The sequence below is a fragment of the Cicer arietinum genome, chromosome 7 (genome assembly GCF_000331145.2).
Source record: "Cicer arietinum cultivar CDC Frontier isolate Library 1 chromosome 7, Cicar.CDCFrontier_v2.0, whole genome shotgun sequence".
Classification (NCBI taxonomy): domain Eukaryota; kingdom Viridiplantae; phylum Streptophyta; class Magnoliopsida; order Fabales; family Fabaceae; genus Cicer; species Cicer arietinum.
The window spans coordinates 53,111,955-53,132,199 of record NC_021166.2 but is presented as its reverse complement, the minus strand read 5'-3'; the positions used below and the strand labels follow the sequence as shown (position 1 = coordinate 53,132,199).

At 29.8% G+C, this 20,245-nt stretch overlaps 2 protein-coding genes across 4 annotated transcripts in view; both read left to right on the top strand.

The window, feature by feature from the left end:
* The window catches only part of LOC101501651 (probable E3 ubiquitin-protein ligase RHB1A), a 4,850-nt gene extending 1,488 nt beyond the window's left edge, over positions 1-3,362 (top strand). For all 3 annotated transcript variants that reach the window (XM_073363912.1, XM_004510711.4, XM_073363911.1), the window contains exons 3-5: positions 1,950-2,322; positions 2,613-2,722; positions 2,846-3,362. In XM_073363912.1, coding sequence (XP_073220013.1) covers positions 1,950-2,322; positions 2,613-2,722; positions 2,846-2,875 — 513 coding nt within the window. In that variant the 3' untranslated portion in view covers positions 2,876-3,362. The remainder of the gene's footprint in view (positions 1-1,949; positions 2,323-2,612; positions 2,723-2,845) is intronic.
* A 12,650-nt stretch (positions 3,363-16,012) lies between these two features.
* LOC101502608 (G-type lectin S-receptor-like serine/threonine-protein kinase SD2-2) lies at positions 16,013-18,943 on the top strand. The gene has a single exon (XM_004510712.4). It carries the CDS (start codon positions 16,174-16,176, stop codon positions 18,682-18,684), a length of 2,511 nt encoding a protein of 836 aa, XP_004510769.1. The 5' UTR covers positions 16,013-16,173; the 3' UTR covers positions 18,685-18,943.
* The last annotated feature ends 1,302 nt before the right edge of the window (positions 18,944-20,245 follow it).

Sequence of the window (20,245 nt, the reverse complement as noted above, 5' to 3'; positions counted from 1 at the left end):
TTAGAGTTGTATGAGTTTATGACTCTAGGTATTAAAATTGAGTCAAGTTGCTTATAAAGTCGTTTTTGTGTAAACTTTGGTAGACTCGCATACAATTGTGAGTTTGAGGATGATTGGACCAGTCAAAACATAATGCTTATATTTACCTAGGCATGCCTAAAATGACCGCGGTTCATTGTTTTAAAAAAAAAACCCAAAATGCAATTGCCTGAATGATATGGCTACGTAATGTACCAAATACTGACCTCATAGTTATAGGCTGATATAGAGCTCAGCCGTCCAACTTGATGGATGTATGTAATATCTAATTGTGAATCCATCTACGAAGGAGGTGAAAAATGCTTGTGAGTTTCAACCCCACTTCTCTCAGCATAAAGGATGTCACGAACTAGAAAACGTGAAAAAACCCTGCTGTTGGCAAATGCCAATTTGCAAATAACCCAACAGGCCTAAAAGGGGAAGCCGGTCTCAGTATCCTTTACTCCTTCAAACTTGTTATGCTCTTTTTGTGTACAAGACTTGTGACCCTATCTCGTGATTTGTTCATTGTCCATCAATTTTGAATTGTGATGCTTGTTTGTGTATTCTTATTTAGTCTGGTTTGTGGTTTGGTCTGGTAATAAGTTTCATCCATGAAACATATAGTCTGAAACTATACCAAATTGCAAAAAACTTTTAGCTTTCCCGCATCAAATAATAGCAAACAGACCAGCCTAGAATACCCTCACCCAATTGTCATGTATTTTTATCTACAGAGATTCCACGAGTTTATGAAGACTCTTGGAAAAAGCTTCATTTATTTTCAATGGAAGAGCACCAAACTGTGTTTGTCTTTGTCAATAAGTTTCATCTGTTAACATATATTCTGAAACCATAACAAACAAATAATAGAGGTCATTCAGGGATGCTCTTACTCAATCCCCATGTTTTATGCAAATCTCTATTTCCAAGGTACTAAAAGACACAAAAAATAGCTATTCCTTACTCCATAAAACATGCTCATAAACTCCAAGAAAAAATTGGTTCAAAGAAACATGATTTAAATTAAATTATGAAAATTGATAAATGTTGAAGATTAATTCAGTTTGGGGTTTTATCTTGTAAGTTTTCCATCTTCAGCAAAAGCAAGTAGGAATCAGTTTACATAATAATAAACTCAAGTTGAAACAAAGTCACAATAATAACTCATGTTCAATTTCAATCAAGTGAATCTGTTACTCTTGCAATTGTAGTTTTTTACTTTCTAACAGTCTCACTCATCTATACTTGTATACTTGTCATTAGTTATGTTTACTTGTCAAATGGAAATTCAAACTATTTTCACAGTCAACTTGCTGTTAGAAGCTGTTGAAATAGTTGCTATTGGGGACAAATAATGTTAACCAAATCTGACCTCACAAATATATCATTTACGGAAGTCACTACTTCATGTTATAGATGACACAGTCAAGATTTTAATATGAACATTATGGTTATTCCAATCCAACTTAAAACTCTAATGCCATGAAGTGCTTGTCAAATGTCGTTGTAGTAAATAAAGAGATGGGATGTAGTTTATTTTTCAAAGCTTTAGAAAATGGTGTTGTCCCTCAAATGCCAAGGTGAAACTGTGTTCGAGAACATACTCGTTTTTCAAAAAAAATTGTAATATTAGCACTGTTGCATTAATGTGTAAGGGTTGTGATTATGAACTTTAAATGCAGGCTTGCACAAAAGTTGCTTCAATGGACTTCTCACACCACTTCTATTTTCATATGCCCCCCCTTTTTTTCTTCTCATTTTGTCACGAACAGCTGAAATGAAAATCAATAGTTAAATTTGTCAAATTAGATGCTTGCTCCAAAACAAATGCTTCTTGAAAAATAATTTGTCTGCAAGTTTATTATTTTAGATGGCAGTTTATTTGTTATGAACATAAAATGTGAAGTATGAAAAACTCCTTTTTTCAGTGCCCGCCAATTTTAGAAGAGCGTGAGTCTTTAACCTCTAATGATGGTACAACCGATTCACTCACTGCTGGATTGCTGTTAGGCTTGAATGTCGAAGAATCAACACCTGATACTTTCCAGCCTCCTCCTGCACCTCTGCCTTATGACGTGGTCTTGGGAGTTCCAGTCTCGACAGAATCCGAGTCAGGCAGAGACATTGTTAATGGTAATAGTTTTGAAACTTTAATTACATGTGAAGGTATTGAAGAATCTGACCTTAAAGCTCAAGCTAAATCTGCACCAATATCTCCAAGCAAGGCGGAACTGTGGAAATCAAATGAATCTCTTGCATTAGTGACAGAAGAAGAAGATGTCTGTCCGATTTGCCTTGAAGGTGAATCGAAGTTACTTTTTACACGTAGATTTTTCATGTTTCATATCAATGTTGTCAAGTAGCGGTTATAGCGGCGCTATGGTGTATCGGAATTTGAATAAATTGCTTTTGTTCTTCGATACACTATTTAGTACTCCGTGTTGTCAAATAGTAGCGCTATAACGACATATAGCACTTCAGCATAGCAGGATTTGATCCACTCATTGATTACACGACTTCATGAGAGGATAAGAACCAATAAGTTCTGACTCTCGGTTGAAACTATAATTTGAATTTGTTTTTTAATGCAGAATATGATGTCGAGAATCCTAAATCTTTTACAAAGTGTGAGCACCACTTTCACCTTGCTTGCATTCTTGAGTGGATGGAAAGAAGTGACTCTTGTCCTATATGTGATCAGGTTTGTCAGTTTACATCAATTTTTCTTGTTAACATTACAATGAAAACTGAAAAGAGGGTTTTTTTTGGATTCTTTTGTTGGCAAATGAAAACTGTGAATACTCTTTTTCCTCATATGTTACAGGAAATGATATTTGATGAGGCACTGGACTAGTTTGGTTATATTAAAAGAAAAGCTAGCGAAATACGCAATGATAATTAGTTTGATGTTGGTATTGTGATTCACTTTCAAATATACAGATATTTTAAAAAAGGTCTCTTTTAGTGGACCAAATTCATTATGTATACAATCTGTGAGAAAGATGAGGAGGTTTATGATAAAATGCTACACCACATTGCATGTCTAATTGACTGCAATCACACGCATGTTGGAATTTTCATTAGTGAAAATGAGTGCAGCATTTCTCAAGACAAAGAAATTCATGTTCACAGAATGGCTTTTTCTCCCCTTGTGTTGCTTTTCTGCTCTCTCCATTTTCTTGTACAAATTGCTTATATTTATTTGTTTTTCTATGTTCATTATTTTCTTTGTAGAAAAAACAAATGTTTACTCGTCTTGTAAATAATGTCTGTTTTACATTTTGTTACGTTTTCAATGTATATATTCTGCTGGAAGCTGGGATTCCCCATCTTTGATTTTATGTGCAATGAGTAATGACCAGTATATATTTAACCTCTTACTGTTCCTTAAGTTTTCCTTATTTCGACTCCACGTGAACAATTTACTTGCACATTAAATTAGTAATATCTACCATTGAATCGATAGTTAATTTTCTCTTTAATAGTTATTAAGAGTCACAAATAGGATGAGATAAGGTCTGAAAATGAGTTTATACTTTCTAAGTGGGAGGTATTCCTTACTCTACAATTGATTTTGTAAGGGTTGATTTAGACCCGCCTCAAATTCTAAGCTAGTATCAGAACATAAATCCAAGATTCATTAATCATCTGTTTCGAGCCATATAGATTATACTTCAGATGTTCAATTATGGATATGAGAGAAGTGTGTTAAGTCTCTCACATTTATGGGATAAAACCCAAAAATGAATTTATTGGAGAAAGGTTTCATTTACTCTACAAGTCGGTTTGTCGGTTTTGTAAAAAAAGAAATAGACATAACAAATTTTTAAAATGGTTGAGATAATGTACTTTACCTTTAAAGTGAACTGTTGAGAAGCTAAATCCTGAGATTAAAGGGTAATTATGAACATTGATAATGAATGTTAACTCTCATGGTTTGCTGTTTGACATTGATCTCAATTTGTATTTTATCAAGTGGTGGGAGTGGATACTGTAAAGAGGAAGCAAGATCTAAACATTCTAGTTGTTTGTCTTTCTGTGTGCATGTGTGTATACAGTTTGGCTTAGTATAAACTTCAAATTGCATGAGTCAGTAAATTAAACCAAAAACACAATCATTTCAACAGATACTATAGCACCGTTAATATCTTCCTACCTACTTTCCCTATTCAAACAGTGAATGTATCAAAATCAAATTCATTCAATGTTTGCTTTTCGCCAAGGAATGATAGAAACGTCTTATTTACGTTTCTTTTTTCTACAAGAGGCTTCCCTACTCTGCATAATGTACCTTGGTTGACTATATAACATATTAAGTAAAATAATAAAATTTTGCTATGTAGAAATTTCAGTGGATAATAATTCAGTCAAGAAAAAACAGCGGTACTTAATGATCAGCATTGTTAAAAAAATAATCCAGCGTTGGAGTAATAAATGAGCATCTAGTCAAGAAAATAATAATTTATTTTTATTATTATTGAATAACTAAATAATGTATATTTTGTATATATATCTAAAAATTTACACCACACAAGAATTACTCATAATAAATACTAGCTATTGTCATTTCAATGATGTTGAGCATATTTGGTTATTTAAGAATAGTATATTAATAGTGCCACTAGAAGAATTGAGTTGTTCGTAAGATATTTTTTAATTGATAAATATCGATAATATTAGATTAAATATTTTCACTCAGATTCGAATATGAGACTTGTATATATGTATGAGTTACAAGTGGTATTTGTTATTTTATCTACAAACTAAAAAAATATATATTAAATTTGAATCTGTTTGATTCATGTTATTTTGTGAAAAATAATTTAGTTTTTATAAATAAAAAAATTATTTTTTATTTATTTTAACTTTTAGAAATTATGGGAATATAAAAACAAATGTCATTATAGTGAAACTATTTCAAATAGTTGCTAAGAAATAATCGAATTTTATTGAGGTTAGTAAATGAGAGTATTAGGTAGCATGCATGAGGTCCTATGCTCAAACCTAATTGTCTCAATTGTACAACAAAAAATAAGAGAAATGTTAAAAAAAAACTGATTTTATAATTGTAAAAAAATTAATTAATTTTTTTTATCATAAAATAGAAATTTTTTTTATCATAAAATAGATTTTTTTTATCATAAAATAGAATTTTTTTTTTAATCAAAAACGCTAATTTTTTTTACAAAATACTATTCCTTAAAGATTATATAGATAGAGTCAATTTTAAGTATACATATCTTTTACTTTGTTCTATCTCAAAGGCTGCACTTCAACTATGACAAAACCAAACTCATAACCTGAATTAGTTGACTTCTTTACAATAATGATTACAAGAAATGGGCCTCCATTGGTGCTTGCTTGAGCTGGACTATGGACTCAAGAACTTAAATGCACTCACCAAGATCCCAAGTGGAAATTGCATATGAAAAATGAAGAATTTTTGTACAAAAAATTACTTTTGAGACATTTAAATAAAAATAAGATGACTGTATACTTAAAAATAATATGATTCAAAATAATATTCAAAATTTAATGTGCATAATGTTAGATCTCTTAAGTGTCAACATAGTTAAAATTGTCTCTCTTTTTGTGATACTTTTATACTTTATAAGTCTTTAAAAAAAATTCATCTACACCATTAATGTTAAAAATAGGTTAAATTATATTTGTGGTCCCTTAACTTAATTTCAGGTAATGTATTAGTCCTTTATCTTTTTTTTTTTCCCGACTTGGTCCTTTATTTTAATTTTAAGTGACAATTTGATATTTTATGTTTTAAAATTTCAACAATGTTATCCTTTTTTATACAAAAATTCAAAAAAAAATTCAAACAAAACTCATAAAATTAATTATATTCTTCAATATAATACAAATTTCATCAAATTCGTAACGCAAATTTTCAAATAAACTCATATTTTCATACTTTATTTGATATTGTTAGGAATAAAGGACTAAATCGGGAAGAAAAAAAAAAAGATAAAGAACTAAAACGTTAACTGAAATTAAGTTAAGGGATCACAGATGATATTTAACCTTAAAAATATTACAATGTCAATTAACCATAATTATTATTTATATTTAGTGCTAAAGAGTTTAGCTTTATAATTTCAAGGTGTTGAGTTTAAAACTCTTTGGGAATAATTGTAAATTGATCATTAGTATTAATAAATATTTTCTTCTTGTCCAATTTTATTTAAAAAAAAAAGTCATATTATTTATTAAAAAAAAGTGGCATATATGGTTTATTGTGATTTATTAACAATATAATATTTTACTTTAACAATATATAATAAATTCAATGCAGCCCAACTAAGCTAGAGTTTTGGTGAGTATATGATAAATGAGTTTGAATATAATTAGTTAAATTTAACTAAAAATGAGTTTGAAGTGAATTGATTTATTTTGAATTATTTTTTCTTATATAAGTTTGATGTATATTCAAATGAAAAAATTTAATTTAATGTAAAAGCTATATTTTTAGTTTTTATTACATCTTAATATGTACTACTAAAATCATGTTTAATAGATAGGGGGAAGAATAAATCAAAATTTCTAATAATATTTGTGATCTAGTTAGCAATGCATGCATCAACGTCATCACCTTAGTTAGCAACAAAATAGATCACTCAACCAGAGGACCAAAATCATTCAACCTTGTCCTTAACCAACTATTACTCAACCAGAGCGTCCAAAATCATTCAACCTTGTTCTAAACCAACCTAGTTTAGACACAAAGTCATAACATTGAATAATCACCTGATACCAATCAAAATACGCAAATTGCTTAATCTCATAATATCACTGATAAATATATAATTCATATAACACATATATTTTGATGATAACACACAAACATAACTAATACATAACATCACATTGCATTTATATATCATATATAATTCAAGTAGAAAAGCGAATGGAATGATGTCTTTACCGTTACCAAGGTAGTTTCGAGAATTATGCGCCACAAACTCTTGCACAACTCGATTCATACTTAAATTTGAACGAACTCGGAGCAAGTTCCTTGCACAACCATAGACCACCAGAACCAATTTTCCTTTTTTCTCTCATGGTGGATGCAGTGATGTTTCTTTCTCCTCTCTCGCACACTATTTAGGATTCAATATTTCTTTCTTTTATCGAACCTACAATAGCTATTAACTAGGGACTTACACATCAATTTTTTTTTTTCTTTCTTGTTAACCTAACCTAATAACCAACAAGAGATTTATATGACTTTTTCTCACTAACTTAGGCAGTTGATTAATATAAAATATTTTTATTATTTTTATTTTCTAAAAATAGTTAAATCGTGTCATTATTATAAGTATTATTATAAACATTTTTTTTCAAATACTTAGCAAAATTATTCAATCAAATTAAATAAATCATGTCATATATACATATATAATTTTCAAAATTAATAATTAAATAAAGAATAACATAGTAACAATTACATTATAAATTATTAAAAATAAATAAAAATATATTTCACACACTACTATTAATAGAGAAAAATGTGAGTCTTACATATATCAAGTATTTTAAAACTTAATTTAGTTATAAAAAATTAGACTTCAAGTCATCCAAAAAGTCTTTAGAGCCTGATAAACTCATCTATTTGAGTTAATATTTATAATAATAATTTCATTATACTATTATTGTTATATTAACTTGTATATTTTATTTAAATATTATATTTGTTAACCTTTTCAATAATTTAAGCATTTTGATCCACATAAATTTTATATATAAAAATATTATTGTAAATTAGAGTTTAAATAGACTATTACGTAAAATTTAGATTCTTAAAAGATCACATTATATCTAAAATATATTAGATCATACAAATAGTGCATGACCATACTTTATAAAACTCATTTTGTCTTATATTTTCCTATCTATATATCTAATATCTCTTAGTAGTGGTGATTTTAGTTTTGGTTTTAATATTTTTTAAAGTTTTTAATAAGTAGAGAACTTCATTTGATTTGCATAATAATATGTTAGTCTATTTATTGATAGATCAGGTAAATTATATTATATGTTTAATTACAATTTTAGTTTATTTATTTTTACCAATTTACGTAATTGATTCCTCTATTTTAAAAGCTGATAGTTTTGATCTTTATTTTGATTTTTTAACTAAAAAATAGCAATGTGACATTCTTTAAATAATGTAGCATATGATACGATGATGTATAATGACTAACACCCATGAAATTGCAATAAAACCCTCTAAAAAAATTAAGTTTCAACTTACGAAAATTTTCATTTTGATAATTTAATTATTTTCATATTGATAATTTAATTATTTTTATATGAATAATTAATGCATCTATATGGTTCTATATCATGAAATCATATACTACCTCATTTAAAATATATCAAATCGTCATTTTTTTAGTTCGAAAATATGAGAGAGATACAAAAACTGTCGATTTTTTAAATGAGGGGACCAATTTCGAGAATTAGTGAAAATAGAAGATTCAAAACTACAGTTAAACCTAAATTATATAAATAAATTAAATCAAAAACAATTTGTTAGACTTATTTAAATATGTTATTATGAAATAGATGTTGTGTAAGTCCTTCTAAAAGGTGCTAAAAAATTTATCATATAAACTTTGAAGTTACCGCGAAGACATTTGTTTGCTTGGAAAGAGAAATTGGGAAGGGAGTCTTGTATTTTGTTTTTTATGTATCTTTGCAAGAAAATATTTCAAACAAGAGGGTGTGGAGATTTGAGCATGAGACAGTGTACAATGTAAAAAATACGTATAAAGTATTTATCTATGATGAGGAAGAAGAAAAGTCAAGCATGTCATAATTCTTTTGGAATAAGGTCGTACCCTTAAAAATTTCATTATTTGTTTGGAGATTGTTCAATGATAGAGTGACCACAAAGGAAAATTTGACAAAACGTGACACTTTGTTCAACGACTACTCTCTTTGTATTACAGGTTGTGTGGTAAGTGATATGTTGTTTTTATTGCATGTTTTTGATCAAGTTTGACGCACAATTTTGGAGTGACTAGAATTTTGTATTGCTCTCTTTCGGGATAATCGTCCACATCCAAAAGTTATGGTTTATATCTTTTAAATAAAAATTCTCACGTGAAATTACATGTAATTTAGATGACATGCATTTTGATAATTTGAAAGGAGAGGAATTTCTGGATCTTTTGTCACAAAGATAATTTTTTAAATTATTTAATTGATGAAATAAAATTATTCTCTTAGTTTCTTGGTGGTAGTTAAAAGCTAATTTTAAAAATTTTGAATTGAAATTCAATCAACGGTGGCTTAATTCCCATACATCACATGAATGTAATTAGAAGTGGTTACTTTTTAGTCTTTTAGATATTTGTTGGTGGTTTCCATATATAAACTCATAATGTGGTGGTAACTATTTTGCTTTTGTTGGCACAAGTTATCCTTCAAACTTTTAATTGATTTAAGTTTAACTTTTTTTGAAAAAAATGCGACCCCCCTTCCCTACTTAACAATATAGTACAATTTAATATTTTGTACGAGAATATCTCAGATTTGAAAAGCTCCACAAGCTACAGCCCACAAGTTTGGGACCTGGGAGTTCAATAAAATATATGTAGGGTCCTTACTTTTTTTAATATAAGATTTTATGGCTCCGTCTTATTAACAATTATGATTACATGATGTCGTGATTCTTAAAAAAAAACACACGAAGATATGATTTAATTTATATAACTGAAAGGGTTAATATATATATATATATATATATATATATATATATATATATATATATATATAAAGTTAAAATATAATAAAATTAAATTATGTAAAGCATAAAATGTGTTAAAAATAATAGAAATAGAAAAGCTACAGCACCTAAAAAATACTATATATATATATATTTTTTCTCATAGATTTTCTACTATTAATATTCGAGACATGTCAGAAATCAAATGTAAGTACTTCTTTTAATAAAGATTCAAATTTAAATTCACCACACCGTCGAAACTTAGTCCAACCACGTCAGTAAAATATTATCTATTTTATATAGTCATTCAAAAGATATATTGTCACATGATTATTTTATAAATATTATAATATGTTTTTAAACTAAAATGATTAGAAGCATATATAATTTTGATTTCCGTTTTTTCCAATTAAAATTTCAGTGAATGTATCTTTTAGGATTATTTTATTGAATTTTTGTACAGTATCTCAAGCATTTTGTATTTTTTTTATTTCTTTTCATTAATATTTTGAGTATGATAAATAATAAGTGATTAATTTAAGATGACAACATAGTTAAAATGTCACATTAATTATGTGATATTTTTACACTGTTTTTTTATAAACAAATTAACAATAGTAAAGATAATATTTGACGTCATTAATTTGAAGCAAAATTGTCTTCAGATTGAAATTGTTTTGACATTTTTAATTTTGATAAAGTCCTTTAAAAATATTTGTATCTTTATGGAATAAACTGCTTCTTGTGAAAGCAATGTCTTAGGCGTTAATTTCTTTGTAAAAGCTTTAGTTTTGGCCTCATTGATATTTTGGTCTGGCTAACATGCTTGTCTTGTTGTTTTCCCGTAGTTTAATGGTCCATCTTTTTGCATGCTCTTATTTTATTTTCTATTCAAAATGAATGTGTAAAATATTTCGTTTTTATTAAAGAAATATTACTTTTTCAACACAAGCCATATTTTAATTATTTTTGCCATAACCTACGTTGAAAACAGATAACTTGATGAGTTTGGCTTAAGAACATTTGTCTGCCACCACCACCATCACCATTTCGCTCTCCCTCTCTCTCCAACTTGTCTTATACCAAAATAACCCTTCAAACATTACTCCATTTCTTTTTGTGTTGAAATTTAATTTTTTTTAATATTTATATCCTCTTTTCATTATATTTTATATTGAAATTTATATATCAAAATATACTTTTTTTATAAGATTCTTCTTTGCAATTTCATGAATGATAATTTTTTTTTGTAATAGATGGTCACATTATAGGAATGCGACCTCTTATTGCAGAAAAAAAAAAATCTTTTAGGTGGTCTCAGGATGGGGATGCGACCTCCCAAAGATAAAAAAAAGTATGATAGTTTAGTATATAAATTTCAATGTAGAATATAATGAAGAGTTTTAAATAAAAAGAGGATATATATGCAAAAAAAAAACCTTGAAATTTAATAGTTAGTGTTGTAAATTTGGAAGAAAAAAAAATAAAGAAGTCTTATACTGAAAGGAAATTACACATTAGAATTATTTATAAAGAGAAGATATGATTTTTGGGATACTCAATTTTGTAAAAAGGAGATAACATACTCAAATCGATCACCACATGCGTGTCATTGTCGTTTAGGACTTGGACTCTGTATTATTTTTTTAGTATTTAAGAAATTTTAATATTTATTTTTAATTTGTGCGTTTTTCTCTCTTCGAAATTTTTTGATACATTTTTGTGTGTGTGTTGATCGAGTCCTCCCGTATGTCCCACTTCTCTTTGTCATTTAATACATGACTAAGTTTTCCTCCACCTCCCTCAAATTTTACAGGTCATTTTTTCTGTGGACTGATTCATTTTTAGTGAACTGGTAAAAAATCGCTCCCGCATATTTTGCTCAGATTGGTTGAAGAATTCCTCAATAAATAGAGAATTCAACTCAATTCACAAAAACTCAGATTTTTTTTAGAGTTTTCAATCTTCTCCCTTTTCTACTTCTTTTAAATTTTTTTTTCTCTTTACTGAAAAATTGTCCCTTCAGATTTTCGAGTGATCATATTATCATATTTCTAAGTTACCTTAACCACAATATTTAGAGGCTACAATTCTAGAATCTTTTTCTACTACTAAAATTGATACAATATACTTGAAATGTTTTATCTTGGGGATATCGTGGTTGATAGTTTGTCTTGTACAATTTTGAGCAGTGCCGCTAAACATCTTAAAGAGAACAATCAAGTCCGCGACTAAATCCAATAATATCTTCGATAGCTAAAAATTATTTTTCAAAACTAAAAAATAAAAGTTTGTTTAGGTTTTAAACAGATACTCATAAGTACAATTCAAAAATAAAAAGTTGCGAGAGTATTTGATGTGTTAGGACCCTAATTTAAACGTACAATACTCTGTTGTGTATAGAGTGTGTGAATTTCATTGTTAATCTCTTAGATCTAAAAAAAAATACAATAATGTAAATGGAGTTACGACACTAAAATGTTTGTCTCTCCACTTTTTTTATAATGTTTTACGACACTATAATCTTTTATATTGTTTTATAAGATTTGTTAGTTTAGTTATAATCACTAAATATAAAGTGTAACATATTAATTGTAAGGCTTAGCTTAAGTAGTAATGTCAATATTGTTAGATTATATATTATGTTCTGAGTTTGAATTTGGAATTTTGCAGTTGTGTATAAATTTCATTATCATTTCTTCAATATAAAAAAAAAAAGTGTATTATATTTATTGTAATAATTTTTTCCCATTGAATCAATTCTAAATAATTCAATATTTCTTTCAATTTTTTGTTGTTGGCTATACCATGTTTCTCACACATAGAGTTAATGTCGTGACATTCACCTTAAAAAAAATATCCAATCTCTATCTCCAATCCAATCGCCCCTTCTTTCTATCTAGTTTTATCCCCCATTTTTCTCTCCTTCAAAAGAATAAAACTTATTATGCATCCACGTACAAGCTTGCATTGGTGATCTATGAGCGTGCGTCATATTAGATTGGATTTGTGGATCAACTCTTTTGTGAAGATATTAAAGTCAAATTTGGTATTTATGATTCTTTGATGGTATTGTTCATATGAAGATTTCTTGATTTAAGATATCAAATAATATTGCAATTTTTTGTGCATCAAAGAACTTGGTGGTATATGACTTTGTTGTATGTGTTGGCTTTATTTTAATCATTGTTGACTTTATTTTTGCTTCTTCCTTGTAAGCAATTTTTTATTATTTATGCTTGTAACTTATGGTAGTTAAGCGGTTATCATCCTTTTTGTGCTTCTAATGTATTGTAGTTAAGTTTTGTATTTTAAAATTTGATATATGATGGTGTTTAAGATTGAAGTTAATTAATTTTAATGGAGTGAGGGTCGTGAAACACTAAAAGATATTCAATCGAGTGAGTGTCGTTAAACACCTTGAATGCTACTGCTTTTCATTCTCTGACACTAAAAAATGGAGTGAGTTTTGTTTAATCCATGTAATTACAATTTTTTTCTATAAAATGATAAATGTACATAGATAAGTCATTAACTATTTAGAGTACTTGGTTAAATCACTAAAATAAAAGTCATTAACTATTTAAAGTTTTTTCTTAACCACTAAAATGAAATAGTCTAAAGTGATCAATGTCTTACATTTTAGTGTAGTTAATATTAATAAAATACTTTAAGTGATTAATAAAATATTTATATATTTAATTTGTTTTACAACTATGTTAAATAAATTATTAATATTTTTTATTTAATAATTAATACAATATATATTAAATAAGTGATTAATCACATATATTTAAGTGGTTAATAAATATATGTTAAAATTTAGCATTTAATAAAATATTTTAAATAATTAATAATATAATTTATATCACAAAAATATTACTAAAAAAATAATGACAATAAACCGTAAAAATATTGTTCGTTCTATAAATACGTGAATAATATATACAATATTGGTATTCAATATAAAAAAATAGTCCAAATAACTTTTTTACTTTTACAACTACACACCATTTCTTCCTTCTCTCTCGATCAATTCATAACTGACTTAATGTCGATTTTTGCAGGTTCCACTATATAATTATCATCTTTACGTGATCGATATCTAGAAGAAATTTTGTGTCCCATAAAATTCTTCTATGAAAGTTATTACCAAATATATATAATATTGTAAAATATTGTATGTAGTTAATAAATAATACTCTTTTGATTACATGTACAAACCAATAAATATATTCTTCTCCAAAATAGCAACGATTGTCGATCTCAAGTCTCATTTTGGTTGTTAAATTATTTTAAAATTTGTTTGGTAAGCTATTCTCTTTCAATAGTTCAAGCCAGCAAGAGTTAACTTGTTCATAATTTTCCAAATATGTGAACTTTAAAATAGACACTAAGTAGAAACAAAAGTAAATTAGAGAAGAAAGTAAAAGAAATTGTGGATTATGATTAATTTAAAGGTAATTGGATTGTTAAATACGATAACTTTTATGGTTATATATATTTAATTTTTGTAAAATTGCAGATGAAATAAATATGGTTTACTTGTAAATTTTGTTGTTGAATTATTTATTTGAATACTTTCTTTGAAATTATTTATTTAAAAGAAAAAATTTACCGTGAAAATTAAGATATTACAATAATTGTCTTCTATTAAGGAATGACTTAAGACAATGGAAGGAGGAAGATAATTGACAGTGTTTATGGTTCAATTTTTATGTGCATGTCATTATAGTGTCACATCTTGCCAATCCATATGTTGTGTTGGGAGAACACAACAGAGAGATCTTAATGGCGGAGGTTTTACTTGTTAGACCTAAGAGGTCTTCAAGAGAGAAATTACTAAGTGATTGAGGGTGATTATTGGAGTTCGAAAGTTACAATGTAACCCTTGTTACCCTGACTAGTAACCTAAATGGATCTGAGGTTGAATCGAGTGGATCTATAAAACATGACCAATTATGTGTTAGATGTAAATATGTGAGTATATATGAAAAGGTGAAAAAGTTAAATGTGAACATGTATAATGTTGAATAGGCTTAAATTGGAATAAATGTTAAATGTCAATATTTGACTACTTGTATTATATGTTTGCTATTTTTATCGTTATGCTTTACATGATTCAATTACTCACTCCCTTTATTTACTTGAACTTAGCATTGTGATGGTGTAGGTTATCTGAGTTACTCTAAAGTATAAAAACTTGCATTTAATGTGTTTTGTATTATCAAAGTCTTGTGTTGTTATCTCATGCAAAGTAATAACTCGCAAGAGTTAATGTTTAAAAATCTCCGCTCATATAAGTGATACCAGTGTTGACATTTTCAACCACTATCGCCCACCACTATAGTCACCATCAGTCGCGCTTTGACCTTTACTCAACTATCAACTGTTTCTTTTGACTGTTAGAGTTGTCTACGACAACTAATTACTATTGTGATAATCTTCTTCCATAACTACCACCTTCAACTACTATTACTAAATTTATTATAATTAAATAAATTACAATTATATAATTTTTGAGTCAAATATTCGATGAATTGATAATGTGACAAACTAAATAAAATAATTCAATTAAAATAAAAGAAATAAACTGAAAGTTAAAAATTAAAATTTAAAACTTAAATTAAAAACTTGAAATTAAAATTGAGAACTAGTTTTAGTTTTTAAAAGTTAACAGAAAATAAAAAAGCACCCCCAAACATTCTTAAATAAAAGAAATAGTATTTTTAAAGTCTAAAACAGTTGCCTTCGTACAATTATACCTTAGGCTGCTCTGTGTTAGTTAAAGGTATGGCTTTCTAGATTACTAGCTTGTATGAAGTCACTCACTCTAACTATTTACAATTAAACTAAAAGAGATATTATCTCAAGTTAATATCTAAGATGAAAGTATATTGGTCAATTAGAAAGAGCTAAATTTTAAATGAAGATTTAATAATTGTCAAACAATGCAAAAACTAATAGTTTTGTACTCTGAAGGAACAAAAGAGATTTGATTAATAAAAGAAATGGTGGTCTTTTATGAGGATTGAATCGATTGATGTGGGAAATGGCTATCTCATTAATTGGATGACGACCAATTGACCAAATGGACCCTCAATGTAGAGTCATAAGAATAATCCAAATATCACACTACATTCAACTACGAACAAGTATTACACATTATATCATATTATAATAAAAGAAACTTGTTATTGAAATAAGGGTAATTTGGACATTATAAAGTAAGTCTGTACCAGCTTGATATTTTGAAGATAAAAAAAAGGAAGCAAAAAGCAATCTCCCCCATTGCCTGCCATTTTGGTTTGTAGGAAGAAGAAGCATAGCAAAGCAAAATGTTCCCATTTCAACACTCTCTTCCCTCCCACAACATCAACTAACCTCAACAAACAAACAAACAAACAATGTTACTCCTTTTCTTTCTTCTCCTCCTCCTACCTCACTTCACTTCTCCAACTCCAAACATCATCATCATAACACAAAACCAAACCCTCCTTAGTCAAAATCAAACCTTCGAACTCGGTTTCTTCAACTTCCAACAACAAAATCAACCTCGTTACTATCTTTCCATCCGTTTCACTTCCATACCATCCCCAAACATCATTTGGGTCGCAAACCGTAATAAACCCATCCTAACCCGAACCGGTTCATCTCTTCAATTAACCCAAACCGGTCAATTAATACTTACTCACACTCCAACTAACTCAATCCTCTGGCAAACAAACCAAAACAACAACACAAAAGAAAATCTCCAAACGAAGCTTCTAGAAAACGGTAACTTAGTTCTTCTTCAAAACAACGTCGTTTTATGGCAAAGCTTTGACGAACCAACTGACACGTGGCTACCAGGTATGAATCTCACTAGGTTTCACACACTTCTCTCGTGGCGCACGTTAACCGATCCATCTAACGGTTATTATTCACTACGGTTGAAACCACCGGATTACGGTGAATTCGAGCTTCTTTACAACGGCACCGTTTCGTATTGGTCCACCGGTAAATGGACCGGCGACTCATTTAGGGAAGTTCCCGAAATGATGGTTCCTTATCTTTACCGGTTCGATTTTGTCGACCCGTTTTCTCCAACGGCGTCGTTTGGGTTTTCCGAACGAGCTTTGGAGAATGGTGTTAGGCCACCGACTATGTTTAGGGTTGAACCGTTTGGTCAGGTTCGGCAGTACACGTGGTCGAATCAAGCAGGTTCGTGGAATATGTTTTGGTCAAGACCTGAGGAGATTTGTGATGTGAGGGGTGTTTGTGGTGCGTTTGGTGTTTGTAGTGGTGAAATGTCAAGGCTTTGTGAGTGTGTTAAGGGTTTTGTTGCGGTCGACGGTGTTGGGTGGGCTTCCGGTGATTATTCGATGGGGTGTTTGAGAGGTGATGAGGGAGTTTGTTATGATAAAAGTGATGGTTTTGAGGATTTGGGTTTTGTTAAGTTTGGTTTTGCTAATGTTAGTTCATTTAGGGTTAAATCTAGAGGATTTTGTGAACGTAGTTGTTTGGGTTCTTGTGATTGTGTTGGTTTGTCTTTTGATGAAAGGAGTGGGTTTTGTAGGATTTTTTTGGGGTCACTTTATGATTTTCAAAATATAACTTCTTTGGTGAATGGTAATGGGAATGTGTTGTATGTTAGGGTTCCTGGTAACGGATATAAGGGGAAGAGGTTGAATAGTAAGGTTTTGAGTGGTGTTATTATTGGGTGTGTTTTGTTTTTGGTTTTGGTTTTGGGTGTGGTGGTGATGACTTTTGCGGTGTTGGTGAAGAGGAAGAGGTTGAAGAAGGAGAAGGGGTTGGAGGAAGATGGGTTTGTTCCTGTTTTGAATTTGAAGGTGTTTTCGTACAAGGAGCTTCATTTGGCGACTCGGGGGTTTTCTGAGAAAGTTGGGCATGGTGGGTTTGGGACGGTTTTTCAAGGGGAGTTGAGTGATTCTACAGTTGTTGCCGTGAAGCGATTGGAGAGGCCAGGGGGTGGGGAGAAAGAGTTTAGGGCTGAGGTTTCCACAATTGGGAACATTCAGCATGTTAATCTTGTGAGGTTAAGAGGTTTCTGCTCTGAGAATACTCATAGACTTTTGGTTTATGAGTACATGCCGAATGGTGCGTTGAGCGCTTATTTGCGAAAGGAGGGGCCGTGTTTGAGTTGGGATGTTAGATTTAGGGTAGCGATTGGAACTGCAAAAGGCATAGCTTATTTACATGAGGAATGTAGAAGTTGCATTATACATTGTGATATTAAACCTGAAAACATTCTTTTGGATGGTGATTTCACTGCCAAGGTCTCTGATTTTGGATTGGCTAAGCTCATTGGTAGAGACTTCAGTAGGGTTTTGGCAACCATGAGAGGTACTTGGGGATACGTAGCACCGGAGTGGATTTCTGGTGTTGCGATTACAACTAAAGCCGATGTTTATAGCTATGGAATGACATTACTAGAACTCGTAGGCGGTCGCCGGAACGTCGAGGCGCCGCCTTCTGCTGGTGGTAGAGAAAGTAATGGTTGTGAAACAGGAGAGAAATGGTTCTTTCCTCCGTGGGCGGCACAGCAGATAATCGAGGATAATTTGGCAGCTGTTATTGATAAGAAGCTAGGAAACGTATATAACATTGAGGAGGCTAAGAGGGTTGCTTTGGTTGCAGTTTGGTGCATTCAAGATGATGAGGCAATGAGACCTACTATGGGTATGGTTGTGAAAATGTTAGAGGGTTTAGTCGAGGTCGCTCTTCCACCGCCGCCTAAGTTGCTACAAGCATTGGTTACTGGAGAGTCCTTTTGTGGAGTCAAGGCTTATTCGAGTAATGCGGTATCTACCGGTGGCAGTTCTTCCGGTGACAACATGGAAGTGTCGGCTGCTGATTCAGAATCATGTATAGGAGATGTTTTTTCACCATTGGATGGCATTGTCAATGTTCGATAGCAAAGTGGTGATTGTAGTCCAGATTATATAGCATAGTAAGTTAGTATTATACCTCTTCTCCCTCTTCCCTCCTTTTTTTTCAATCTAAGGAGAGAGATAGGAAGAAAAAAGAACATTGGATGATGTTGATGTAAATTTGTTGTTGCCTTTGTTGGACAACTTTTGGTTATTTGGAATTAGGATGTTGGATATTGAAAAGAGTGGATTCACAGCTTTTAGTTTCCAATATTCTTTCAAGTGAAATCATCATTAACTTTTATATAGTTTGTGCATTTTATCACTACTTGCTCAGTACTCATATCACAGTAGAATAGAATGTAGCCATATCAAAATAAGTTTGTGTTTGATATGTAATGTTAATTATGACAAAAGCAATAATCATGATTCAGTTTTGATACCTTACTGATGAAAAAAGAATGTGGAAGACATGATTGAAGAGGTAATGATACTATGATGGCAAAAGATCTTTTTACTTGGTATATTATTCTCATCTAAAATTATTCTCATCTAAAAGCTCAAAGTTACTATCATGGTGTGGCACAAGTTGTATATTATTGGATACTTTAACCATTTGTTCATGAGTTTGATCATTGGCCGGTGTGTATGAAAAAATACATATTCAAAGATTTCAACTCTTTAAATGAATGCCAGTTACCTCAAAGGATAAACAGTATAGCTTGACTTATTTCGCAATGTGGCATTGGAATCAACAGAAACCATGGTTTCTCAAAATCAACCATACCAAAGAAAGTATAAAGTTAGATACTTTTCATATTCTAGCTACTAGCAAAACTACAGTAATAATTTTCACTATGCTGATGTAGTGACCGATCAACAGATCTAAGGGTTAAATAAGGGACAAGATTATTGGTGAGAAATTGAAATCATAGCTAGATATAAAATGCTTGTATTATTATTTTTGGCTGACTGTACCTAGTTGCTAACAGACAGCTAACCATGTGATGAAACCTTTCCAAAGTTGTTCACCAAAAACTCCACTCAATAATTCCCTTTTTTTTTCCTTTTATGTGTACATGATATGATTTGACCAGCCAATGATTTAGTTTTAGTTTTATTATATAGTAATTAATTACATAGAGCTAAATTTGTAGCTGATAGAGTAGCACATTGTTTTACAACTGGTAATTAGATGCTCTACAGTCATTTTTATAATTCTACATAATTATATTAGTTTGTTAAGTATATAATTAGATGCTGATACTTGATGTGTTAGTTTAGTGGTAATTTAGTGATAAGAATTTAGTTTTATAATTTTAAAATATCAAATTTAAATTTTGTTGGAGATAATTGTAAAATGGTTATTAATGTCGCATTGATTAAAAAAAAATATTTGCCTTCTCCAATTTTTTTTTTTTTTTTTTAAAGTATATGTTTCCTTGTAGCAATTTTTTAGTTTGAATTTTGTTATTGTTACTAGTGAAAGCATGCAGCATCTCGTTGAGAAGCAAAAAACATGTTTCTTGGTAATGCCATTTTCTTTTCTGTGTTGTTTTGATGGCTTTCTTTTTATGTATTTACTAATATTTAAAATTGTATGTTC